The sequence below is a fragment of the Triturus cristatus genome, chromosome 1_1, assembly GCF_964204655.1.
Source record: "Triturus cristatus chromosome 1_1, aTriCri1.1, whole genome shotgun sequence".
NCBI lineage: Eukaryota > Metazoa > Chordata > Amphibia > Caudata > Salamandridae > Triturus > Triturus cristatus.
Window position 1 is genome coordinate 161,031,825 of NC_140579.1, and position 27,564 is coordinate 161,059,388.

Sequence of the window (27,564 nt, forward strand, 5' to 3'; positions counted from 1 at the left end):
ATGGAGAACCAGAAATGGGAGGTGGTAAACAGTAAGAAAAAAAGGATCATATGGAGAGAAAGTAGGACCGACATTGCAGATGGACAAAAGCAAGCTGCAGTTGTCCAAGAAGCAGTCTGGTGAGATAGTTGGATGAATAGAAGGAAAGATAGAGAAACATTCATAACTTATAAGAAGCTTGAACTCAAGAGCCAAATTGAGTGCCTCGGAAGGTTCATGCTTGAGCCGGCCTGGGCCCATTGGAACATGCATACACACTACAATAAAATGGCTGGTTTTCAGGGGTTGGTCAGAATGACCAACCCGATTATTGAATGGTGTGACGCTAACAGAAATGTTGCAAGAGTGGAGATCCAGAACCCGCATGAGCTCACTCTTGTGATTTAGTCTTCTTTCCTCTGATATTGCTTCTCTAGATGCACTGTTTTTCCTATTAATGACTTGGACTACATTTAAAATGCACGTAGGTCTAACCAAGAAGGTCATTGGTCATCTGTATTTGAAAGTTTGCAAAGGGTTATGGACAAGATGTATATGTGTGAGTGCAGTTTGTTGTTGTGGTGATTTTTCTAACCAAAATGTAATGCTGTGTTAAAATGTGTGTGCGTGTAGTGAAGCTGTTCTCTCTGTGTGCGGACATGCTGCACTGCTGCTGTCACCACCTGTTCTTTGTGTTTTAACTTAATTATTTATATTGCAAGACATTGCTAGAACTTAGTTTCAGGGTGACACTGATTGTACTTATGCGTAACCAGTGCTTTTATTTAGTGAAACTTGGTAAACATCCTCAGTAAACAAGAGCCAAAACAATTGGTATTATTAATGCTTCTTAAATTCTGTTACCTAATGTTAGGTCTTGCCTATAGCGGTTTGTTATCAAAGACCTAATATGTAGAATACCAGGAACCTACAATGGTCTTTGTGTAAGCCCATCGATTCCATGGCTCACATCAAGAAATTAGGTTTATATCGATCTTTGAACACTCCTGGGTTTTGCATGTGTTTTCTTACTCTCTCTCTTCCATGTACTGCCCCCACCCCCCCCCCCCCTGCTTCCTTGCGACCTCCATATTGCTTCTCAGCTCACCTATCGAATCACAGAAACCTGTAAATGTTTCCCCAAATTTGACTTTAGACCAGAGTTCATCTGGTTGGTCTTCTTACGTTTCCTATCTTCTACATGTTTCTTGAAATCCCAGCTTGGCACACATGGGCAGCAATTAAGCAGCTGGGGGAGGGGTAGGCTATTGCTCTCAGCCTACTTTTGAGGCTGAAGGGTACCTAAGCTGGCTAGAGTGAAATAAGTAATTGCTCCCAGAGGCCTGTAAATCTTGTTACCAGTCTATTGCAGAGCACCAAAGGGCCGAAGCATTTGTTCCAGTTCCGAGTTGTCCGGTTTTGCAAGTGTTATCTGACATGTTCTGATGGCAATCCGCCTCACTCACCAGAAATTGTTCCTGCCCGTACCAACTAGACAGCACCAGACCAGGTCAAACACCAGAAGGGTAGGGGAATAAAGAGAGAGAGAGATAAGGGGCATGCCCGACTCTTCTTTAGTACAGCTCTCTTTGGTGTTACCTCTCTGGTCACAGTGCAGTATTGACAAAGTACGATATTCCAAACAAACATATAATAAGCATGTCTACTCACCGGCTTCCTAAAGATGGGTTTTAGAGTACATAAGCAAGGAAGAAGTGAACCCGGTAAGTCCCAAACTCAGAAATGGATTTGGGATAGTGTGAGTAAGGAAAAGGAGTGGAAGATATATAGCCAGACAACAAAGCCAAAGCAGAGTCCAAAGAACAAGGTCATCACAACAGGGAACGAGCATTTGCAATGCAATAGGTCTCGCAATTGTGAGATTTTGAGGTATTGGCACTGTAAATGACAATGCCTTTTATTTATGCATGTAAAAAAACCTGAAATAATAAGGCATTCTCATTTACAATACCAATAGGTCACAGTTAATAAAATGTGAGACCTATTGCATTGCAAATGCTTGTTGATTGCAAGCGCCCCATGCTGCGCTTTCACGTTGGAGGCCACGCCCCTTTCTTTAGACGAGCCATGGTTAATACAGTTATTGCACCAGCTGTGAAAATATGTAAATCCAGCCTGTCACAGAGCATAAAACTGATAATAAGATTCATAGGTAAATGTACTTGTTACAGAAAATTATGTTGTATTCCGTTTTAGGTGTCCGTATATAGGTTTTCCTGAAACATGTCCTTATATGGGCACAATTCGCATTGCCCTTATATAGGCATAAGATCCCAGTCCTTATTTAGGCATTAGCCTTGCTATTCAAATACAGGCATGGTCACTGACATCCGTCCACCCAACGTCACTACGAGTTCTTAGAATCCAGACCCTTAAGCTCTTGGGAGGTCCCCTAGCACAGGATTATTGATTTCTCCAAGAACTCATTTATTATGCATGAACTGCTATTCCTTAAGGGTTCATTCCTGACGTCTTCCTCTGCCTGACTTTACGTCAATGCTAACATTTCAAGGCACCTACCATGTATAAATATACCTTCCCTTGCCCAAGCAAGTAGGAGGAGACCTCGACTTTAGAGGAGCCCGTGTCCCGGCCTGACGCACTGACAAGAGACGCTGTCATCCCTGCTCGCAGAGAATCCATCTTCCAGTTTTCTGACTCCCTTCGCGGGGTGTTAGAGTTCGAGACCCGGAAAGAGATTCCCACCTCTCTCATTCTCAAGGTATGGAGCTGACTAGAACCTAGAGGAACTCTTGGCATACCAGACTATAGCATACCATACTATAGAATACATCACCTACTTCTTACCTTGTACTACACTTAGGTTAGGTACACTGGGGTAGAACTAGTTAGAGAAACATCTTATGAGTACTCGCATTTTTAGCTTATGTTATTTATGTATATGAATATATATGTCATAGCTAAAAGATAATGCTAGCGCAGTATTATTTCTTTCTTCTGCTTACGCTGTACATAATATATCTTGCATACTGTCTTACGATTGTAACAGCTCATATCTCTTACATGAGAAACAAGACTGTTCAATAAATCCTTTTATTGAAAGGCCCGTCTATTCTTTCTGTGTAACTCTGAAGAAACTAAGCATGCACGATTAGCTGAGTGAAACTGTTATCTGTTTCCACGATTCTGAGAGTGTTCCGATTCTAAAGGGAAACAAAGTCGTCATGTTTATGCGGTTGCCAAAAACTACTCCCTTCTTGTTTACAAGGAGTTTCTAGTGGCCTCTGAGTTAGCTGGTACAAATTAATTAACTTTAAAATACTCGATAGGGGCATACTGACCTCAGTGCTATACCAAATCTATAGGGTATATTATTCCAATGCGCAGAGCCTATTAGGGAAATAGGAACTACACTACAGTACAGGTGCATGAGCCAGTTAATGAGCCTGCTGCAAAGCATTGTGTCTAGCCCACAGGGGCTATATTCTATGCAGGAATGCTCAGTTGGGGAGTGTTTGTTGCAGAACCGATAACAAATAGACGTTTGTATTTATTATTGTAACTTATTTGGGAACAGATGTACCAAGTCCTTTTACTGTCACAAACTCCGCCATATCACACGGTTTGTGACCGCATAAGGGTCATTTTTAATGTACCTCATAGGTGATGGTGACTTATTTGCAAATGGGAAAAGGTCCCCTAGGACCATCCCTACCCTTTGCTAATCCGTGTGGGGCAGAAAGGAAGTAGGATGTGGTCCAAGAGACCACCGCCTGCTCCTCCTGAAGTATTCCAAAAGCTTTTTTGAAGCAACACCAGTTCCTTTATGTAACACATGCTACTTAAGTTTGTAGTTTTGGAATCTTACTGCAGGCATGGTGGTCCAATGTCTCTTACTTGCCACTATAGGTATGATTGCAACCAATCACATGGGGATCCAAACTGCAACCTGCCTAACATACATTATGCAGGTTATTCTGCGACCCCCTGCAATTAGTTATTTCCTGAACCGATCTATTCATGCATAAGTTGGTTCGCAAAATAGGATTCCATTCGCAAAAGGAGGGTAATCTCTTTTTGTGAATGGAATGATAGTACATCTGCCCCCAATTATGCACTTATTTGCCAATCATGTATTTTTGTATGTAACCTTTCCTATCATCTTTACCTCTACTATGTCAATCTTGACATGTGAAGCATCCTGTCAACCACATAGGGTCTAAGTGTGCTACAACCACGACTATACAAATGAAATAAAAAGTATATTTAAAGCAACAGCTTACACAATCTGCCGCCAACGTTTGAAGATGATGCCCCCTCTCTTTTGGTACGGGGCAATTGACACTCAAAGGCCCAGAACACGTTTTAAAAATTATTCTTTATCCCTGGAATCCTTTAGCCAGATAAGCTTACATTTCCAGATTACTTTTCCCCCAGGATTTCTCGAACATCATTCGACCACCATCACTGTACACGTTCCAGCGTGATCGTCCACCTCTCCAGATTCCCCCCAGGTAAATAACCTCCGGATTCTCCAGGGAAAATCACTTCAGCCGCCATTCAAACCTTAATTAGTTCCTACGGATCACCCACTACACATGATACACTCCGTGTGCCCCAGTTTGAATCACGGCAGGCCGGCATGTATTCGCCGTCACAGTGACCTCCTTCAGCATTAGCCGCCCAAGCCTTCTGCTTTACATATAGCTCTCGGTTCCTCAATCTCCTATAGCAGGACACTGCTGTCCCCAGCTCACGCAAAGCCTCACTGAACGCCCTCAAGCACCCATACTTGCTTCAAGATTCTGATCCTCAAACCCTGATTTGCCCCACACCACTCACAATCCCCTTTGCTTGTCCTGTGCACTCCCAACCCGTCCAACGTCGCCTAACCTTAAACGTCACACTGATAAAACTCAGCTTTTGCCGCACTCACCCCCGGTTAGGACCCTTGGGGATGAACCAGGGCACCACGGCACCCACCACTCCCCAGAAGACACTCATGACGATAATAGGCCCTGCCAGCCCCGGCTACGCCATGTCTGCAGCCTTAGCAAACGCTGCACAGAAACTGACGCACACCGGTTTACTTACACCGGAACCAGTTCGAGCTGCCGGAGTCACGTGAGCAGGTCCCATCACCTGACTCTGAAGCCGACGGAACGATGAACAAACAAGCTGTCGCCATGAGAGTGAAAGTGCGAGGAAGGAGATGTGCATACGCTTGCACAACTCCTGTCCCCCGCACGCGTGCACATGTCCTGTCCCCCTTCGGCCAAGAAACCGACAACAATAGAACTCACCAAGGCGGGCATCGCATGCGCTGCATCGCTAGGCGAGACCTAACAATGCGTGCAACGCATGCGCTGCGTCGCTAGGCGAGACCTAAAAAGGTCAGAGTTGTACAACTCAATCTGCAGTATAATCAGTGCTTTAAATGGGCCGGTACTCACCGGTACTGATTACCGGCACTTCTTAGATTTGTCACTCTGAGTACCGGCACTTCTCTACTGCCCAGGAGAGTACCGGTACTCATGAGAGGTAGGCTCACTGGCTGAGAGTGGTAATGAGCAGGAGTGGAACTGTCTGGCAGCCAAGGCGCCGCTTCTGTAGCCCCGATCTGAGCCTCTGCTGAGCTATTCATCCGGGCTCATTTGAATAATGTGCGGTGCTCACCGGCACCCTGTGCTTGACAGAGCAGGGTCGAAATTCATTTTACCTGCTAGTGTGCGCGTGTGATTTTCAAAGCGCAGCACTTCAGGTAGTGAAAAGTCAGTGCAGGGTAATACTGTAATCATAGAAATGTTATCAGGGGCAAGGGCGGCAGATTCTCACACTTCCCATACTTTCTCTCGATCGGAGGGTTAATGCCCAGACAATGCGATCGAAGAGGCCCCTGGAGCGCTAATCTAACTGCTTACTGCACTGGCACCTACCTTCCTAACGCCAAAAGCCTCAATGACCCTGTCTGTACATAGGCTTTCTTGATGAGACACTGCAGCAGGGCTCGCTGTCTGACTCTGAAGAAGAGACAGGCTAGAGATCCCCGCGGTGCCAGCCAGCAGCTCCTCGGTGGATCGTTCTGACAGCTGTAAAGAGATTCAGCTAAGTCAGATATTAATTTAATAATTTCCTGCTGCTGACATTTAAAATGTTTGTTACGGAACTGATTAGGGGGCTCCAGCACGGCAGAGAGCCTTGCAAATGGGCAAACTAGAGTGGTCTGTCTGTGCTGAAAATGCGCTATGTTCTGTCTAAACTAGCAGTTCTGCTGATTTATTAGTAGCGCAAAGTGTTTAACATCCCTGCTCGACAGTGCACTACGAAGCAGCACCCTTTATTTTCTCAGCACAGTTAGACTTGCCAAGTCAGAGATAAGTCATTCCCGCTGTAGAGAGGTCAGAATTTTCTCTACTGGCACTCTCATCATTAAGTAGCGGAGAGGGTGAATATGCCTCCTTCAAAAAAGCATATTGTATTGTACTGTATTGTATGTGGATAGCTCAGTGAGGTGCTGTTTTTGTCACAGAGATCCCTTTGTTACGTGTGGTTTGGCAGTACCTGAAGCTGAGGTTGGGGTGAAGGGTGCTGATTTTTAAAAAAAATTAAATAATAGCTTCAAAAGCACCTGCTGCAGAGTTTGACTTCTTTGTTGCTCAAATGAGTGTAATTTCTGATATTTGTCTATTTCCATTGACTTCATTCCATGATTTTGGTTGCAAGAAAGTGCCACTCTAAGTGTTACACATCGACTTGTTGCCTGGCTCTCGTAAATCCACTGAATCTATGAGATGTCACACATTAGCAATCTGAAACATTAGCAGCTAAACTCAAATGAGTGCCATTTCTGATATTTATATGATTCCCTCGTCTTCATTGCTTAATTTTGCTCGCAGGAAAGTGTCACTCATAGTCGTTGCAATGTCACTCATAATTACAATGAAAACATGAAAATGTCACACATAGCAATCTGAAACCTGGGCAGCTCTGGGGTCCATTCAGGCCCTCTGCTGTCAACCACATTCACAATATCCTCTGCATTTGTGCAAACACAGGAATCATGGCAGTCCCCTGGCAGTGGCAATTAAAAAATCCATGGTGACTAGTATAACATGGCTTTTAACATATCAGAGTCTTTTGTGTGTCTGCCTATATTTGTGTGTTTGCCTGCATTTGTATGCCAGCTTTTTGTAAGAAAAAAGCAAGAGAGAGAATCAAGACACTCTCAGGAGGTATTTTAAAGAAAATGGGTGGCACTTTGTGTGTACATGTCTGCGGCGACAAAGGTTCATGAATAACATTGTAGGGAGGATTGGTGGGTGAGTTAGTGGATGGATGAGTGAGAAAGGGTGGATATATACATGGATGAATGGATGGATGAGTGACTGGATGGATGAGTGAATGGATGTATGGGTGAAAGAGGGTGAACGATTGGATAAAAGGGCTGATGATGGAAGGATAAGTGAAAGATTGGATGGATGAATGAAAGGGAGGGAGGATAGATGAGTGAAAGGAGGGACTGAGTGAAAGGGTGGATGGAATGAAAGGGTGGATGATATAAAGGAGTGATATGGTTGATGGATAGATGAGCAAAAGGATTGATTAATGAGTGAAACGGTGGATAAAGAGATGGATCAGTGAAAGGATGAATGCATAGGTTCAAAGATGGATGGATGGATAGGTTTGGATATGAAGGGTGGACAGACGGAATGGTGAAAAACTGAATGATGGATGAAAAACTGAATAGACGACAAAATGTAAAGGGTAAATGGTGGACATCAGCAGGTAAATGGTAGGATGAAAGGATGAATAGATAGATCGATGGAAGAGATATCTTCAGGGGAGGGTCATGATGATTTGCTTCATTTGCTTGGTGCCATAAGAGCTTTGGTTTGAAGTGTGGGTATTTTCAGTTTCTTCCTACTCACGTGCTCAAAAATATAAAGTATTGTGCCAAACAACATCAATTAACAGTATGGCATTAAGAAGGTGCAACTATTGCAAAAAAACAGGAAATGTTAACATCGCATTTCTCTTTAATTTTGTGTAACGAGTTAACCTGCTTTGTTTATATAAAGACATTTATCATGTGTTTTGGTGTGTGCTGCAACTATTATGGAAGTTGTTAAGTATCATTATGTCTTGCCCTTAGCCCCGCCCACTCACTACACCTTTAGCTCATTTTAATGAGTACCTGCACTTATTTTTTCCCATTTAAAGCACTGAGTATAATGCCAGAACCAAAACAAAACCGAAGAGCAGGGTCAATATAAGCAGGCAAAGGGTCGAAAAGCCTGAGAGGTGGAAAGCCAAAACAAAAGCTAACAGAATCCCTAGAGCAAGTTCAGTGTAGATCAGCAAGGAGGTCAAGGGTACAGAGGAACTGTAAACGGGAGGACACAACAAAGGCGAGGGAAGGAAACTATGTATGAACCAGCAACAGAGAAGAGCCAATGGGACGTGAAGTTGCAAGGCAGCTTCCTACTGCTTTTCTGAAAGTTACGTACTGCTGCTGCCTGTCGATGGTGGATACCCGTAAGTCCTGCTTTTGACTCCAGCCGGCTAGCTATTCATGGCACCCCAGCCGCGATAGACTAAAATGTCAAAGCCTTAAAGGAAAACATCTCACTGCTGTTTTGATCTTTCCAGAACCTCGGAAACTCTCCTAATTCCTGATGCGAGTCATGTGCAAAATAATTGACACATTTTCCTTTAAATCTGCCACTTCCTCAGACAGCTGTTATGCTCTTATGTACCCGTGCTAGTCCTCTGTGGTATTATTAAAGTGGGTCTCCTTCAACAGAAGTTCTGTTTGGTTTCCTCTGTCATTTTAAAAACGAACATATAGTTTATAAAGATTGAACATTTTGAATTAAATGTTCAGTTTTGAGTTACCTTAAGATATATTTACTTGTACTGCATTATTTTCAAATATGTTTCTATCTTTTGCTTTTTTTAAAGCAATGTTTTACAAGCAAGCATTGGGAAAACCAATAGTTTATAAATGTGAGACCCATTAGCTTTGCCAGTGCTGTTAGTCATGTCACTTTTGTTTGAAGGAGGTATTTGTGAAGGAGAAATTCCTTTTGTTAATCTTTGAGCCTTCCACCACAGGTCTTCTGGTTAGCCACTCCACACTGTTTTAGAGCTTTACATCGTCCCCATTTTACCCCTCCGTAACCTGCACTTTAGGTTTGGTTATAATGCATGTTAGTATGACAGCAGTTGTTTTGCCTTTTCACCAAAAAATCTAGATGTGGGGAGTGATTACTGTGAACAAGTGTTAAACCTCTTTAATCTCCTAGTGGTTTGTCTTTGTTTAGAGAGCCTGAGTCTGACACACGTGACCGACACTGGTTTTGGATTGGGTTGAACAGACGGGACCCCAGCAGCGAGAGTGGTTGGACCTGGAGCGATGGATTGGGAGTGAGTAGCTTCACACCATGCATTTGACATGGCGTTGCTCAGTTTCCTCAACTGACACAATAAATGGAGCTTCCTTCATTTACACTGTTACTATCTGAATATATTAGAAGTGCTTCATTCCAGATACCCAAGTGTTACTCCTGCCTTACGCCTTTTTTTGCTTATACTTCAGTTGGTTCTACTTATATCTCAAATCACTGACCTGTGAATTTAATTTGTTTCCCCATCTTTGTCATTGAGAACTTCTACACACCTAGATATAGCCATACTAATTTCCACATTCTTTACATAATATATTCTATAGTAGTTGCGTTTATGTCTCTGGTCTCATACATTTCAGTAGAAAAAACACACACACACACACACACACACACACACACACACACACCCCCCCCCCCCCCCCCCCACCCCCACCCCCATTCCCATACCTTTTGATCATATATAATTCCAAAATTGGTGGAAGTTTCAGCATCTGTAGACTATTGCTCATTCCCTATATTGAGTGTGCACAGATTAATGTAGTCTTACTCATTCCTGAATATCCTGCATTGTACAGATTGTGCCATGTATGCTCCAAATCACAAACACAATAGCAAGAAAAAAAACAATCTGAAAGAGAATGTGTCGTCATGCGATGCGGATTTCTGGGGAGGTATTATGAGTAACCTCGAAACCGAAAGCCCTTCTTCAAAGAAAAACAACTTGTGTCCCTGACCCAACATTAGGATTGCAGGAGTGTGCACAGCATGTGAATCTACAGCACTACAAGCTACAAACCACCTGTTTCAGGTAAGTAATTTTTTTCCTTCCCTGCAGTCGCAATGGCCTTTTACATTGTTGGCTTTATGTGCTTCTTTGAAGTCCCAAAATCTCTGGCAGTCATCAACTGTAGGAAGCTGGCTATTTATGTAGTGTACCAATGGAGGGCTACACATGCAAATAGTCTAGGCGACCCTTATTGGTTTACAGGAGCTTACTTTAATAATCCAAAGTGCTCTATTTGTGGTAGTGTGGTTGAGCAGTTTAGGCTTATTAGAGGAGAATATTAAGCTTTGTTATGCACACAGTGTCAATAAAAGACACGCACAAAAATAAATCTGAGACCAATTTAGAAAAATAACACATTTTTATATAATTTTAGATACCAAGATCATCTGGATCAGGTAAGTCCTTTTCGAGTTATCGTTTTTACAAAATAACAGTAATATGCAGAAATAACGGCTTTGAGGTACGAACCTCGAACACGGTAATGTTATCCAATGGGAGAAACATGCACTGCATACATATATTTGCAGTAGTTTCTTGAGGTTGCCTTTTGAGACTTAAGGTGCTTAGGGGCCAAAGCCCAAGAAACCACCAGCAGTTCGGTTTTACCTGGTCTGGTGTGCCTGGGTGCAGAGGTGTTGGTCACGTTGGTAGACATCGAGCACTACAGTTTAAGTCATTGGAAGGGTACCTGAAAAAGAAAGGCTGCAAGTGGGGCCACAAAGTGGGGCTGTGGTCGTGAGGTATTCTGGAGCAAGGGGTTAGTGTCGATTGTCGTGAACCTGGGCTGTTTGTCTGGCCACTTGAGTTTAAGGCTCTCACGGTTCTTCGGTCAACCTGGAGGGGGAAGAAAGGACGGCATAGGTCTCATCAGTTCTGATGTCTCTCGTTGGTAGGTCAGTCTTTGTGGTGGTGGTGGTGCTGTCAGGACTAGACACTCAATAAGCCTTGGTTGCCGCAATTGGTCCAGTACTCAGAGTATTGGTGCTCTGAGACTCTGGTAAACAGGCCTGACTTGGAGTTACAAAGACCCTCTTCTGGGATGCTGCTCCCTCTGGACCCGGTGGTCAGCATGATAGTGTACCAAACAGGTGCGGTGTTTGCCTGCAGCTGCAGGGAAATGACTCCTCCACTCCAAGGGAGATGCTGGCTTGTTTTTGAAGCACTGGAATGTCCTCCAAGGCTTTAGGAGGATGCTCGGCTTTTGGACGAGTTCGGTCCTTGCAGTTCTTGGGACGGAAGCAGCCAGGCAGAGTTTTGCGCCAATTTCAGAGCTGGTCCACAGTTCTTACGATGTAGGCTCTTAGTCCTTCTTTGGTTCCCAGTAGAATATTCTCAGTTCCTGGCATCTGGGAGACTACACCCCCTATATGATCACTTCCTGCGAGGAGTGGGCATATTCCTGACACAGAGTTCCTAGTTTCACCCAATCCACGATGGTGAAACCCTTCTTTCGTTGTTTACTTCAGGTAGCCCACCTTAGGAGTGTGACTAGCATGTAAGTGAACATGCCATCTGACTATCTAATTTTTCCGCCTGCTCTGGTGTCAAATGTGCCCCAGGGCAGAGTGTGGCATTTCCAGGTTTGTGGGAAGGGGGCGCATATCAAAAGCAGCAGAGTCTTTGAAGTCTCTGGACTTGATATGCTAAATTTGCTAGTCATCCTGTTGGAGGAGGTCTGATCACCTTCCTCTGGAAAGGCATTGTATCTGACCGCAGAGAGCATGGGCTCTCACCTTCAGGGTATCAGAAACACGTCCGTGCGGGTAGGCTGGACGATACCATTCAGCCAGCACACTAATTGACAAGTAGGATTCAGGGGTCACCTGCAGGGTATCAGAAACCCATCAGTGGGGGCAGGCTGGACGATACCAGTCAGCCAGCACACTAAGAGACAAGTAGGATTCAGGGGGCACCCTAAGGTGCCCTCTGGGTGCATGTCAGAATAAATCTGATACTGACATCAGTGTGGATTTGTTAAGGCGAGGTATTTGATACCAAACGCTACTATTTTCAGTAAATCCATTATGAACTGGGTAACTCGTAATGACCAGTGCCCAGTACATATATCTAGGATGGCTTCCTGATCACTTGCAATGTCTAACAATAGAACTAGACATCACAGAGGCCTATCTGCTCATGCAGATCTGCCCTCGCATGTAATATAATGTACCCTGCCTCGGCTTTAAGGCCTGCTGTAGGGGTGACTTGCATATAGTGCATAAAGTGTACTTTGGCATGGCACAGAGGGAGTGTGCCATTTTGTGTTTTCGGAAAGTTTTGCACCACTTCCTCACATCCTGCAATGACAGTCTGCATGCAATTTGTGTGTGGGTCCCTTTAGTACCCATGCCCTGGATACCAGGGGTGCCATTTACCAGGGACTTACAGGGGTGCTAAAGTCTTTGCTAATTGGTGTACAATTGAACATGTTTGCAGTTTTTGGAAAGAGCACTGACCCTGGGACCTGGTTAGCAGGCTCCAGAGTACATCCAGTCAAGAACATCAGCACCAGTGAGCAACGTGGGGGTGACCATGTCAAAAAGGGGCACATTCCTGCATCTGCCCATTCTCCAATTGAATGACCATGTGACCTTTTGTAGGAAGCTGGCTCTGTATATACTATACCAAAGTGAGGTATAGTGTGTTCAGAGTCCAGTGGAACCCCAAAGGTGGGCAGAGGTAAAAGTAGATAGCACTTTAATCTCTATTTCTGGTAGTTTGGGTAAGCAGTAAGGCTTCATCAGAGGGTAGTGTTAAGCATTTGTTGTACACACTCAGGCAGCAAATGATGTCACACACTCAAAACCTGAACTCAGACCAATGCCACGGGCAGTGCTGCCATGAAGGCTAACACACAGCAAAGGCTACTGACAGTGCCCAGAGCCACACCTTTAGCTCTTCACTGGTAGATGAAGTGGCTACCTTACAGGCTTCTTTGGATTCTGGTGGCCTGTTTGCTGTTTTAGGGTAGGGGGCCACCATACTTTGTAGTGAACACCCTACTTCTGCCCTCTGTTCTGTCAGCTGAGGACCACCAACTCAGGCTGGACAGTTGCCTGACAAGTCAGGTCGTTTTGTTGGCTAGGGAGGACTTCACCAGTGCCAATTTTGGAATTCTCCCTTAATGGGATAGAATCTCCCAGGCCCACTGGAACTATGGCTAACAGTTGTCCACCTTTCCTACACTCTCTTATTTTTCTTTTGGGGCTTATCTGCACTAACTGCAGGTTCAGCCCCCCAGGTTCCTTGGATGAGGTCAGGCACTGGACCATTACATCTCTTTTGCTCAGACCAACCCATGCTAGTCATTCCTAAGGAGATAAACAAGGGAGAGGTCTTTATTGACTACTACCTTTCTCCAACTGAGGGACCCAGCTATTTCTAGAGGCACTACAGCCACAGGCCTAACAGAGACCTCCCCTAGGATAGCCCTTACCCTTTTTCTTTCCCCTGGGGCATACTGGTTTGAGATACACAGGTATCTCTCAGGGCAGTGGCTCGGATTCCATTCACCAGTAGGTGGTGGAAGTGTCTACAACCCTCTGGAATCACAACTCACCTTTTGGGCCCATTTTCCAGTTGAAGGCTAGGAGGACTTCCTCATCTGAGCAACCACCCTCCAAAGCTACACTTGCATCCCCTGGAGCTACACTAGGGGCTTGGATTTTAGGACAGCTAGGGTCCTTGGTGTGGTGTCCTGTCCTTTGACAGTTGTGACACCATACCTTGTTGGGATTCCAACTCTTACCTTGGTACCCAGTTTTAGTTTGTAAGGTGTCTTTGGGCCCACCCTCCAGGACAGGTTTTTGGGGAGCTACCTGGGTCTCCTTACTTTCATCTTTAAGATGCTCTGTCTTTCCCCTGGGGAGGTATTGTAACCCCTTTCTTTAGGTCACCCCCAGTGGACGTCCTGGTCACCCTCGTCTTGGCCCAGTGGTCCACCTTCTTTCCCAGTTCTTGGGGAGAAATTGGACCCAGGTCTACCAGATACTGATGCAACGTTTCATCAATGCAATTACTTAATATGTGTTCTTTCATAAACTAATTATAAAGACCATCATAATCTTGCACTTCACTTCCAGTCAACCAGTCACCTAGTGTTTTCATTGAGTAGTCTACAAATTTCACCCAGGTCTGACTCGGAGGTTTCTGAGCCCCCCTGAATCTAATTCTATACTTCTCAGTAGTGAGTCCAAATCCCTCAACCAGGGTACCCTTCATGAGTTCATAGGACTAAGGGTCAAAAGTCTGTCTCTGCAGTTGCCAGAGAACAGTTCCCAAAGGAGTACGCCCCAGTGAGTTTTCTTTACTTTTCTGGCTTCACAAGCCCTCCCAAGTGCTGTGAACCACTTGGTGATATTATCACCATCCTCAAATTTAGGGGCAATCCCTTTGGGGATTTTGGGATCATAAGATTGCTCTGTGACCCTATTTATTAAGTTGCTGCCACCATTGAAGGGTGCTAGGCCCATCTCTGCTCTTTCTTTTTCTTGAGCCAGGAGTCGGGTATCTAGGTATAATCTTTTGGCCAACCTCACTAAAAGGTTAGTCTCTTCATTATGCTGTCCTCAATGGTCTCAGAAGCACCTGACCCACATGTGTGGGATCTAGGTGCTGTGAGTTTTATTCTTGGAGTCAGGGGCACAGGGGCCCTGTTCTCCCTAGGAAGTAAGGGGGGGTGGAAGTTATCCTCATCCCTTCCATCCTCTTCCCCTTCTGAGAGGTCTTCACCATTCTCAGAGGGATGGTTCTTAGCAAACCCTGCCAACAGCTGTTTGGAGGGATGGGACCCATGGTTATGTTTTTAAGTTTACATAGAGACCTTAACTCCCTAAATTCTAAGTGGAGATAAGGGGTGAGGTCGAGCTCCTCAACCATATTCTCTGTCGAACCCTAAAACTCCCCCTAAATACAGTATTTAGGGGGCAGCCCTGAACCAAGAAGGCAGATACCCACAATCTACGAAGAAGAAGGAAGAAAGAAGACACCCAGCAGAGAAGAACTGACTTGGCCCCAGCCCTACCAGCCCATCTTCAGTTTCCAGAGATCTCGTGCCAAAAGTTGCATTGTCCTGCAGCCATCGACCTCCAGAACCCCTGGGAGGACTGACTACTTTCAACAAAGACCGGATCTCCTGTGAACAGCAGCTCTGTTCAAAAGAATCTCCAAAGCAAGACTCGGAGCCTGCTGAGGACAAAGAAACCTGATGCCTGGAACCACCACTGCACCTGTCGCCTATGGCCTGAGTTTGGGTGGCCCACCAGTCCCAGCGAGGTCCCCCGGCACTCTAGAGTTCGAGTCCACCATGGGCCGACCCCTCCAGGACTCCCAACGTCACCTGCAGCCTCTGCACAGAGACCCCTAACTGTGAGTGGCCTGGTAAGGTGAAATCCAACCTCAAAAGACACCCCTGCATCCAGCTGCCCTGCGCCCTGGAGAAAAGAAACCAAGGTGCACCTACGTCCCCAAGCCCTTCATATTACCAGCCCAGTTGTTGATGCCTGCCAGAAGTCTTCCTAGACCGAGCCTGCAGCTAAAAACCAAAAACGAGATTTCCCGTTGAAAACAGGGCACCCAACGCCAAAACAGCACCCTGCACCCGCTGCACCGCTGCGGGTGCACCTTGTGTGCTAAAACGCATCCCCCTTTGCCCTTAGCTAAACCCCAGGAGCTTTGCTCCCACAACCTTGTGGCCTGCTTGTGAGCAACCACCAACCGGAGGCCCTCTATCTCCCATTGGATAACATCGGGCTTCAGCACTCTGCACCCGGCTGCCCTAGTGCCGCTGAGGGTGTTTTGAGAGTGCATCCTGGACCCTGGGGGAACCCTCGTTCTAACCCCAGAATACCAACTCCCACAAGAAAGTACTTACCTGTTAACCGATTACTTAATTTCTCTCCATAGTAATACATTGACTGTTTTTCCTTGAAAAGTGTTAGGTGTTGAGTTGGTTTTGTATGGAACTTTGAAAAACTGCAAATAACTACAAATTGCTTACTTACCTTTTCTCTAGGAAATGTCCCAGTGTGATATCTAGGTGTATCATACTGAGCAGAAAAAGTAATCCAGAAAGTCATCTTGCTTGTATTGTTCCCGCCTCGCTGAGAGTCTTACCTGGTGCAGAGGTGTTGTTTCCTTTCATCGTCGCCCTAGGAGGGGCTGCCTGCCATCGTTGCGGTGTCCGGAGGCGCTGCAGAGGGGTAAAGGCACGACTCGGGACTCCGTATCCCAGGAGCCCGCGGTCAGTTGCACCTGTGCTCTTTCCCCGCCTACCCGCCTTGGATTGTAGAAAAGACCTCGCGGAACCCGCTGGCGCGGGTCCCGCCTCGCTGAGAGTCTTACCTGGTGCAGAGGTGTTGTTTCCTTTCATCGTCGCCCTAGGAGGGGCTGCCTGCCATCGTTGCTGTGTCCGGAGGCGCTGCATAGGGGTAAAGGCACGACTCGGGACTCCGTATCCCAGGAGCCCGCGGTCAGTTGCACCTGTGCTCTTTCCCCGCCTACCCGCCTTAGTCCTGCCACTCTCTATATCAGTGGAGGCGTTAACCGCTGCGCGGTACGCGAGCGGGACGCACCGGACGAAGCCCGGACAAAGGGCGGGCCGTCTGTGGCCGTCCGGGGCTGGGCTGGGCCATCCCTCTTTCAGTGAGTGTTTGAAGTTGGTAGTAAGGTGACGGTGAACTGTTAACCGAATTACGTCGCCCGTGTGATCCATTCGCCAACAACACACGTAAGGATTTTATTAGGTCTGCTAAACATGGCTGGGAAGGGGAAGCGTGCCACAGCCTGAGCAGTCTCGGTAATTGAGCATGAAATCGCCATCACTGAGAGGCGCCTTTCTACGGATCCCATGCTCGCAAGACGCTCCTCACTAGGAATACTGGCCCAGTCAAAGTCACCGACCAAATTAAGGGCGCAGTTTCGGAGGGATGCATCTCCGTCGGCTGGCTTTGAAACACACTCTAACGTATCAACATCTTCGGACAGGTCGCTTGTTGCTATTGCTTTGTCTGATGGAATTTCTACAGCAATAGTCTCACCCAATGCCAACCCTACTCCCCCTCAGACAAGAGCTGCGACCAAATTTTCTAGACCAGTCAAATCTAAAAGGAAAAGGGGTGGATCTATGGTACGTACCAGGCAGGCGAAAATGCCTAAAATATGTAAAAATTCAGCTATCCCCGACACTTCACGTACCCAGGAATGCTTACATGGGGAGGACGCTAGTACAAATACCCCCTTTTTGCTCGATAGTAGAGACATGATTTCCCAGCTAGAACAGGCCGTTCGATCTTTAATTTTGCCAATTCTAGAAAGAGTTAAATCAGTCACCGAAAAAGTTGACAGGCTGGAACAAACTATTTTGGACAATTTTTGTTCCTTAAAAAATGTTGTAAAAATGTCTACTAGAGATAATGTTAAAGCCAGTTGCCCCTATATTGCAAACTCTTCGAATAGTGCATCGCTCCCTTCTGTAAAATCCACCTCACCAACCACCACAGACTTAGGAACTAGCTCTACCAACTCTGCGGCTATTACTCATCAGTTGCCAGGGCGGGAGGGAGGGACACGCAAGGAATCTATGAGTAATAACCCAAAGCACATTGCGGAAGGGAGGGAAGTTGTTAATCTTGTTACCCCCGCAAAGCCCTCAAGTCCACCCTTAGCCCAAATTCATTTACCACCAGAATCTCTCCCATACGTAGATGTTTTAACTGGTGTTCCAGAATTATCCGTAGGCAAAACTGAATCTTTTCAGGAGCTAAGAAACAAAGTAAGTCATCGGCTAAATATAAATAGACCAATCCCAAACAACCTGAATGGGAGAATTTTATTTGCAAGAAGAGTAAATTGGGTAGGCTCAAGTATTAAAAATGTGGCGGGTGATTGTATTATCGTTAACTTCGAAGACACCCGAATCACGAGGTTCATTATGAACCACACATCTTACGGATCCAGTTCAGGGATAGAGACACACACCCTACACCATTTTTACGCTACTGGTGGCCATGATGTTGTCAACCCTGGTCCGCCAGGGGTGCCCATTCCATCCAAGGTTTGCCCAATAGGACCTTGTAGTGTGAATGGGAAACCGAGTGACCCTATGGAGATTGTTGCACACCAAGGTTCATTGCTGGGGAATAGACAAGGCACTTTGTTATCGTGGAATCTAGCAGGTATGAAGGCCAAACTAGATTCCCCTGACTGGGTGGGATTTGTCAACAATTATGATGTTTGCATTCTGCAGGAAACATGGTCCTGCGACCCCCAGTTTTTGCTGGGCTATCTGAACTTTTATGTTCCAGCGATCAAGGGCCCAAAAGGCCGTCCTATGGGCGGGCTAACCATCTGGGCTCGCCAAGATCTATTCTCTAGGGCAGCTACGATTGATACGGGCTCCCCAGATATCCAACTAGTGAGATTAACCTTTGGCTCAATGCATACATTAGATATTTATAACTTATACCTTCGCGGGTATTGGACACTCTGATTAGTCTCATTGAAATCTACTCGAGCAATAGGGATATGATTGTCGCGGGTGATCTTAATGTTACATTTGAACCCCTGCTAGATCCGGACTCCGAATGGGGCCTTGACCCCGAAGAAGATCGACTATGGGGAATACCTGTCCTGCCGCTCCGTCCAATTAAAAGGTGGTCCACGATAGCAGTGCAGGTAAACGCACTATGCTATGAGAAAGGCCTAAGGGCCTTGAACGGAAGGACCCCTGGTGATAGGAATGGTGTATTTACCTTTGACAACGGACGTTCGGCTAGTAGGATTGACTACGTTCTTTGTTGCATGAGGCTGTGGAAGCATATTGTTGACATGGTGGTTGTATTAAGAGCCGAGAGCGACCACAACCCTATTTGTGTTACCCATAGTTGGTGGGGGGATTGTAACACGGCGAGAGGGGAACATCAATCGGGACACCCTGACCGCGTTCCTACTAATGATATGAGAAGACTTAAGTGGCCCCAGGTCAAGATCAATGTCGAGGTCATTGCTAACATCGATGACGAGCTTGCAAAGACCACTGCAAAATTGGAAGATATTCTGGTGACCAATCAAGCTAGGGACCAAGTCACTAGTCTACATGAGTCCTTCTTTGAGGGACTACGTAGCTTTTTCTATAAGCCAATAAAGAAGGGTACAAAACCACTCTTCAAACGTTTAAGATGGTATGATGAGGAGTGCAGACGAGCCAGAGGTAATCTGGCGCAAGCTCTTTGAAGCAAGAGCAAGACTATTATTCAAATAGCAAGACTCCATTATAAGAAGTGTCTCGCCCAAGCTAAAAAAAGATGGGATGAATCGTATTGGTCTGACCTGAAGGAGGCTTGCTACGCCAGGGACTCCAGATTGTTCTGGAGTGTGATTAAATGGAACAGAGGTGGCACGCCTGACAGCCCATCTAACCATGTCACCCAAGAGGACTGGATAGGTTATTTTAAACCGCAATACGCATGTAACCCCCTATACAAATCTCCGGGGTTGACATCGTATGAATTTTATTCGCATGGTCCATTTAGCCCAAACGATGTTTTAGTAGCCCTGGCCTGTGTAGCCACCGGGAGGGCACCGGGTTTGGACGGGGTCCCATCTGATCTCTTCCTTAACAACAAGCCCAGATGGAGCAAATACATCTCACTAGTGGCCAACGCTGTGGCCGAAGGGGCTTCCGTGCCCAAATCATGGGGGGGCGCAATTATAATTCCCATTTTCAAAAAGGGAGATAAATCCCTCCCAGGGAATTATAGACCTATTAGTCTAATTGACACAATCCAGAAGGTCATCGGGAGGATGGTCTTGAATGTGCTACTGGATTGGATCAAAGACAATAGGATACTCTCCCCTTTTCAAGCGGGTTTCCGCAAATCCACCAGCACGGTGGACCAGGTGTTCCGCTTTGTTCAACTGCACTGGAAAGTAGTAACATTAGGCAAAGGCAGTCTCTACGTCGCTTTTGTGGACCTAAGAGCTGCCTTTGACCTTGTCCCCCGAGAGCAGTTGTGGAGGATTCTCGAAAAGCTAGGCCTTTCCTTGGAACTTTTGACCTTAATTAGGCGACTGCACGAGCTGAATTTTGCAAGAATCCAGTGGGGAGGCCCGGGGGACATTACCCCAGAGTTTCCGGTGGAGCGCGGTGTGCGCCAAGGATGCACCATGGCACCCACGCTCTTCTCCCTGTACATCAATGGAATAGTCGACTATATGGCTCAAGTTAACACCGATGCCCCCAAGCTGGCTGGAGTGAGCACTCCAATATTGATGTTCGCTGACGACACCCTTATCGTATCTAAAACACCGAGTGGTATGCGAAGGGCATTGTTAGTTTTTGAAGATTTTTGCAGAAATCATGGCCTAGAGGTCAATGTGACCAAAACCAAACTCATGGCCTTTAATCCTCATCCGAGTTACAGAGCAGGAAAGTTTGTTATGAGTGGGCAGAAACTTGAGGAAGTAAAAAACTTCGTCTATTTGGGCATGCATGTGACACATGATAATAAGTGGAACAGACACTTGGAAATGGCCACATTGAAATTCAGGCAGATAACAGGAACCCTGATTGGTGAACATAAAAAAATCTTACACTAGGCCTATTAAACCATTGCTCTAAGTGTATGAGGCAAAGGCCTTAAGCTCAGTGTTGTACGGGGCCGAGCTATGGGGTCTCGACACAATATCATCTCTAACAGTTGTCGAAAATAAATTTTTTCGCAATATAGTTGGCCTCCCGCAGAGCACCCCCTTGGTCCCGTTACGGTACGATTTAGGTAGGAAGGCAATTAAGGACATAGCCAAACTCCGCCCAGTCCTTTACTGGAGGAGACTCTGGACTACCCCAGAGCTTCACCCATATGCTATGGGTCTTATGGATGTAATACAGGCCGACACGTTCCATAAGATTGGGTGGCTAAGGAACCTCCGGGAAACCATGATAGATCTGGGTATGGAGGGACTATGGAGCGATCCGGTGGCTACCGGGTTCCCCTCAAAGAGAGCCCTGAAAATGCTATACTGGGAACGGACATACCATCGGATCTGGAATGATTCTGCCTCACCTACAATGACCAGCCGTTTTTTGGAGGCAAAGGTTTCCCCAGCTCTTGAACCCTACTGGGATTTGATCACCCAACCCAGAGATCGGAAACTTTATTTCCAATTAAAAGCAGGTTCGCTCCCACTCAGGGCTCTAACTAAAGGGTGGGCTGGAGCAAGTGTAGGGACTTGTCCCATTTGTGGCCTCCACGAGGAAACAATCGCCCATTTTCTGTTTGTTTGCCCCGTTTACGCCAACCCTAGAAGGACATGGTTGTCCCCTTTGTGTAAAATCCTTGCCACAAGGAGCTCTGCTGTTGCTTTAAGACTCCTGTGTACAAGCACTCTTCCAGTATTATCAATCGTTTTAGCTAAATACCTGGGATGGGCTTGGTCTTTAAGACAAAGGGCTCTTAGGAAATCCGCGGGAGCATCTACCATAGGGACTCATGGGTAGTTAGCAGTAAAATCCCCTCTAAGAAAAGTAGCATTACTTTGAAACGCATTTTTAAAAAATGTCTCCATCTTCAGTCTTTTGTCATGTTTAATTCTCGTCTTAAACTGTAATTTTTAATCTGTTGACATGTCTGGTTTTTTTGTTTTCTTTTTGTCTTAATTGTCTTAATTGGAATTTTAAGATATTTAAAGGATGATTTTATCTATTTTATAAGGCTCAGATCATTGATAATTGTGTTTCTTGTATATGTTTGTGTCTTTTATGGATTCTTTTAAAAATTCGAATAAAGACTATGATGATGATGGTATTGTTCAACCTGCCTTGAACATTATGAAATACATTTACCTGTGCCAGGCTTGCTTGGTTCTAGGAAATAAATACAACTAAATAATATTTTTATACAAATCAAATTGGTCCGAGTTCAGTCTTTGTGTGTGACATAATTTGCTGATTGAGTGTGTTCACAACAAATGTGTAACACTACCCTCTGATAAAGCCTTACTGCTCACCCACACTACCACAAATAGAGAGTAAGGTGCTATCTACTTTTACCTCTTCCTACCTTTGGGGTTCCACTGGACTCTGTGCACACTATACCTCATTTTAGTTTAGTATATACAGAGCCAGCTTCCTTCAGTTTCGTCGGCCGGCAACACTCGCGGTTTAGGGGGCATGCACAAAGAGACTGCAGGATGTGTCTGAAAGTTCACGAGTGACAAATTCACAGAGGAATCTGTAGCTTGAGGACCACGCTGACACCACCCCACTTCAACATGGACTGGGGGGCTCGGCTGCAGTAGTGCTTGGCGTCATCGGATTTTGGTTGTTCCAGAGTCTTTGCAGTTCTTTGGCAGTCTGCAGAATACAATGGATAGTTCCAGTGTCCCACGGGAGTTATTGGTTCCTTGGTGAAGTGCTGGCAGGTCTCCCAGGTTTTGGAGACTCCGCAGCTACAGGATAAGTCATCTTTTGGAGCAATTGCCGAAGTCAGCATGTAGGTCGACTGGGTTTGCGCCAAGTTAGCAGCTGGGTCTTCTGTTCTTGCGACTCTTCACGTCAGTCTTCATGTTTTGGGACGGCAGGATCTGTTTTTTTGGTGCACCTGGAACCTTACGGGTGATACTAGCCGGGGGGGTGGCATGCCTACCTGGCTTGCTAATGTTCACATCTGTCCAGGTGCCAAAGAGCTCTGGACAAAAGGGGTCTGCTACTTCTCCTGAGAGGGGAGCCAGACTCTCATTTCAAAGGCGTGGGCTTCTTTGAAACTCCTCTGCCTTGGAATGCTAATCAGTAATTCATCCTGTGGGAGAGTGTGTTGTCACCCTGTTCCCGAACCAGCTTTTTCTGACCTCCTGAGATCAAAGGCTCACACCCTTGAGGGTCAAACACTAGTCTCTGGTGGCAAGCTAGCATAAATCAGTCAGCCAACACACGGGCTGGTAGGTTTTCCGGGGGCACTTCTAAGGTGCCGTTTGGAAGCATGTATAAATTAATCCAACGCTGGAATCGAATCCTTCTGGACCCCTAAAAAACTCTGAAAATTAGGACTTTTATCAGATAAATATTGTTGGAGTTCTAAATCAAGCCCTGGCAACCTTGCACATCTGTTTTTGAATGCCCCCTAATTTGGAAATTTGGTACAAAATATATTCCTTTATGCACAATATTTTAAACTTCATACCACATAAATACTTTACCTACACTTCTAGGGCCTTCTCTATGCATGGAATCAACTGGTTTAGGGAGGAGTGAACTCTTGTTACTTGACCTTTTGTTACCCCTTGCACATAAAACTATTCTAGCCAATGGGAATCTGGATCTGGAGAAATCCTCTGCTAATGGCAGTGGTTTAGATACATAAGAGGAGCTGTACATGTCATGGCTCAACAGTACCCTCAGCCACATACAGAACAAACTAGATGAATACTTCAACAAAATTAAACCATCAAGAGCACTTCTCATTACACCTTAGTCTAGCGACACCCATTTCTTTCTTTCTTTCTTTCCTTCCTTCCTTCCTTCCTTCCACCTATATTCTTTGCTCAACAACTTAGCTTTGTGTGGATTGATGTCTAACTCTTCAGGCCACTCTCTGCTATTGTTGTTACTTTCTTATTGTTATATTTTATTTTTTCCTTTCCTTCTCTCTAGTGCGTTTATACTAAGGGCCTAAACCCTAGTCGCCTGCCATATTATCATTACTCTGTACCTTTAGTGTATTTTCACCATGCAAGGGACAATGTGAAATGCCGATTGTAACAATTTGGTTTAATTTTCTGTAGTATTACTCCCATTTGTAATATGAGAATGTACTAATATGACTGACAGCTCACCTTGTTATGTTGGTTCTTGAATAAAATGAATACAATATTCTGAAATTAAATGTGGTGTTTCTGATCCCAACCACACTAGCAATTTCTCTATTCCTCCAGTACTCCTACCATAACTTTGACAGCAGTAGCCATGGCGACGACGACATCCGGTACTGTGTGATTCTGGAGCGGGTAAAACTGCACTGGGTGGCCATGCACTGTGATGCCCAGGTGGACTGGATCTGCAAGATGCCTAAAGGTAATTTTTGTATATATAGTGGGGGGGAGAGGGGGGGGGCGGGGGGAGGTTTAGGTGTAGTCTGGCATCTGGAGGCTCCTGGGGCCGTATTACAGACAGTGCCCAGGGACTCAAAGGGCATATGCACCCGCTTTAGTCGATCTAAGGGCCCTATGGTTTGAAAGAATGTGCGTCCCCTTCAGTAATACAGATAGCACTGGCTCACATGTAGCCCCAGCACTATCTCAAGAGGGTGCTACCTCATTTGCATGGGGTCACGGGCAAATGAGGGAATCTCTTTGCCTCTGCTTCGGCACTGTATTATGGACGTGGGCACAAAGACAAAGAAGCTGTCAGGAGGCGCACTGAAAGTCGTCACAAAAAGGGGGAGCATCCCTCTCGAGGGATCAAAGGCAGTCCCAGGGACCCCTCAGACATCCTCTTGCAGGCAGACAGTCACTCACTCACCTGCATGCATGAGATTCGCAAATCCTTCTTGAAAGTGCAGGCGAGTTGCCGCCTGCACAGTGAACTACAGCGCGGCTTTGAAGCCTCTATATTTCACTTGAAAACACTGCCCCCAGTGCAGCATTAGTTTGCGGCTGCCTTGAGGGCAGCGCATTCAACATAATAGAACACACTTTCCCTGTTTGCACACAGCGCCCCTGCTGGAAAGCGTGCCTTGGCACAAAAAGGCAAAGTGCGCCCCTATCATAACACGCAGGTAGGTACACCTACAAGGGATTTATTTCGAGAAACAATTCAATTATTCAAGGTAGTTTTGGGTAAGTTCTTGTTCAAGTAGCTTACATTAGAATAAATCAAATAGTCAATTAAAAGAAATGACATTAAATTGTCTGAGTCAATCCTCAAAGAACATGAAACTAAAGAGAGAAAAGAAGAAACACAGGTGTGTATATTCAAACAAAATTTAGTATTAATCAAGAATTCATTTGTATAGGGTACATAAACAACAACACAATGTAACCAGAAGTGATGTTTACATAAACTATAAAAAATCCTTCACAGTCACATTTGTGAACACCTTTTTGAAAATTCTGTTTAAGGCAATCTATTGAGTATATATAAAGCAACTATTGCCTCTCTTTCATTTGAGCAGAAAATAGGTGTCAAATCGACGTTTCGGTCTAATATTGGCTTTGTTCTTTAGACCATCTTCAGGACGTAGAAAACGTTGATTAAAAAGACCCTTTTGATTTAATGGAAAATCTTATTAATATTAACAACTGCAGTATAGTTCAACTGGCGGTTGGATACATCCAGCTTTGAGGATTTATATATGCTAGACCTGGAGATATGGAAATAACAGTTTTTCACGTCTAGCACATATAAAATAAGGATCCTGTTTAACTATCAGGCACAGATTTGCTACTGATTTATACATTGAGAGACAGCAAATAACGCTGCCGGTTTAATTGAGTGACCGTAAATAGCTAGTCTCCACTGGTCCTAAAGGGGTTGATAAGTGTATCACATGGTGAGGTCGCCCTAACACACCATATAATACACCCCATTTCCTCACAATAACTATTAGTGTTGATTGCTTCTCCTTACTCCAGATTTCCTAGTCCTCATTTCCCTCTCATTTTTTGCTCTGTCTCCACTAATTTTCTTTCCTTCATCCATCAAGACATTGGATCATTCGTTCTGTGTCGCCTTTCAACACACCCCAAGCTCAGACCTTTCTCTTCATCCTTGCTTGAGGTCCTTGCTGCCAAACATTCCTTTCTTTTCTCTTCCCTCTTCCCCCTTTTTTTTTACTCCTTTTTACCCATTGAACGGGCAACAGATTCCTCTCTTGCTGTAATGTTCAGATGCGCTTAGTGTCATTTCAAGTCCTCTGAGTAACCTATCTGACTGAGGATTAAGCCTATCATTCTTTGAGAAAAATGTTGCCCCTTATTTCAAAGCTGATGCTCGCTCTTTTTGTTTTGAAGGGTCCGATGTGAAGGAGCCAGAGGTCACCCAAGGTAGGCACACTCATGGTTTACTCTTTCTCTCTCTTAGCTTAGCTCTCTCTTTCACATAGTATAGCATTTTTTTCTAATGGTTACATAACTGAGATTCCTTAAACTCCGAATTTGAATTCTAATGCTTGTGGTCTTCTTTCAGAAAGGTTTCTAAAACATGATGGATTCTTGATCTGCAAAATCTTTACTAGGTCCACTTTTTAAAAACATAGGATACTTCAATATAATATATTCCCTTCTCTTGTGTTTAGGTTGCAACAATACAATCATGGTTAAATAGCTATATATTATGTGTATTTTATCTGTTGTGTATGTTGTATACATTTTACTTTCTGCTAATTTAATTGACTCCTTGCCTCGCTTTGTGCGAGCTGTTTGATTTTATTATACGTTGTAATGATCTCTGATGCCTCTTCACCAGATTTGTGCTTTATAAATCTCAGTTAAATACAAAATATAAATTGCTGATGAATCAAAAGCAACGTTCTAAATTTCCAGTAAGATTTCGGAATACCCAGTGAGTTGCATTACAGTTCTCATTGTAAAGAACGTTGATGGGAATTTTACTCCCCATATTGGAAATTTGAATTCCTAGTGCTCACTGACTTGGATTGAAATGTAAGTCAAAAATAATTATTCATAAGGATTATCATGCAGAAATCCGGTTCACTTGGTGGAACTGTAAACATCATTGTTACTTGATAAGAATGCTTGTGTTTATTCAGTGCTTATTACTGCAGTACGTGCCATTGCTAAGCATTATAAATGGTTTTGTAGCATGTATCTTTTCTGGATTCACATTCTGCGCATTATTCCGCCATTTAGTGGTTGGGTCCGGAATTTATTATATGTAGTATTCCTTTTTCTGTTTTCTCCATTTTCTGTTGCTGTCCCCAGTAGTCCCCACTGTTTGGTGTTTGTTCTATCCTCCTCTGACATCAGAAGCCCTCCCTGGAAGTCTTACTCTTGGTCTGAATCTTCAGATACTTTTTTTCGCCATCAGGTCTGGAAAGCATCAGAAGATCTCCAATCTGCTCGAGGAATAAGAAGCAAAGGGATTTTTCCTTTGATGGAAATTAAAGAAAAACTTCAGCATTTCAAAGTAAGTGAATTTCTCAAAACTTCAAGCAAAACTCAAAGCACCAGGAATACCAGGAACCTACAATGGTCTTTGTGTAAGCCCATCGCTTCCATGGCTCACATCAAGAAATTAGGTTTATATCGATCTTTGAACACTCCTGGGTTTTGCATGTGTTTTCTTACTCTCTCTCTTCCATGTACTGCCCCCCCACCCCTGCTCCCTTGCAACCTCCATATTGCTTCTCAGCTCACCTATCGAATCTCTGAAACCTGTAAATGTTTCCCCAAATT

The 27,564-nt window shown here is 44.9% G+C and overlaps 1 protein-coding gene across 1 annotated transcript; it reads left to right on the forward strand.

Moving 5' to 3' along the window:
• On the forward strand, positions 1-27,273 carry LOC146869900 (C-type mannose receptor 2-like). The gene is made up of 5 exons (XM_085640736.1): positions 1-119; positions 9,267-9,387; positions 24,085-24,223; positions 26,161-26,193; positions 27,197-27,273. The coding sequence occupies exons 1-5, from the start codon at positions 1-3 to the stop codon at positions 27,271-27,273; spliced, it is 489 nt and encodes a 162-aa protein (XP_085496862.1).
• The last annotated feature ends 291 nt before the right edge of the window (positions 27,274-27,564 follow it).

Coding starts and splice junctions, on each gene's coding strand:
- LOC146869900 (XM_085640736.1), top strand. CDS start 1: ATGGAGAACCAGAAATGGGAGGTGGTAAACAGTAAGAAAAAAAGGATC. Junction 120..9,266: donor GTTGTCCAAGAAGCAGTCTG/GTGAGATAGTTG, acceptor TTAATCTCCTAG/TGGTTTGTCTTTGTTTAGAG. Junction 24,224..26,160: donor GATCTGCAAGATGCCTAAAG/GTAATTTTTGTA, acceptor TTTGTTTTGAAG/GGTCCGATGTGAAGGAGCCA.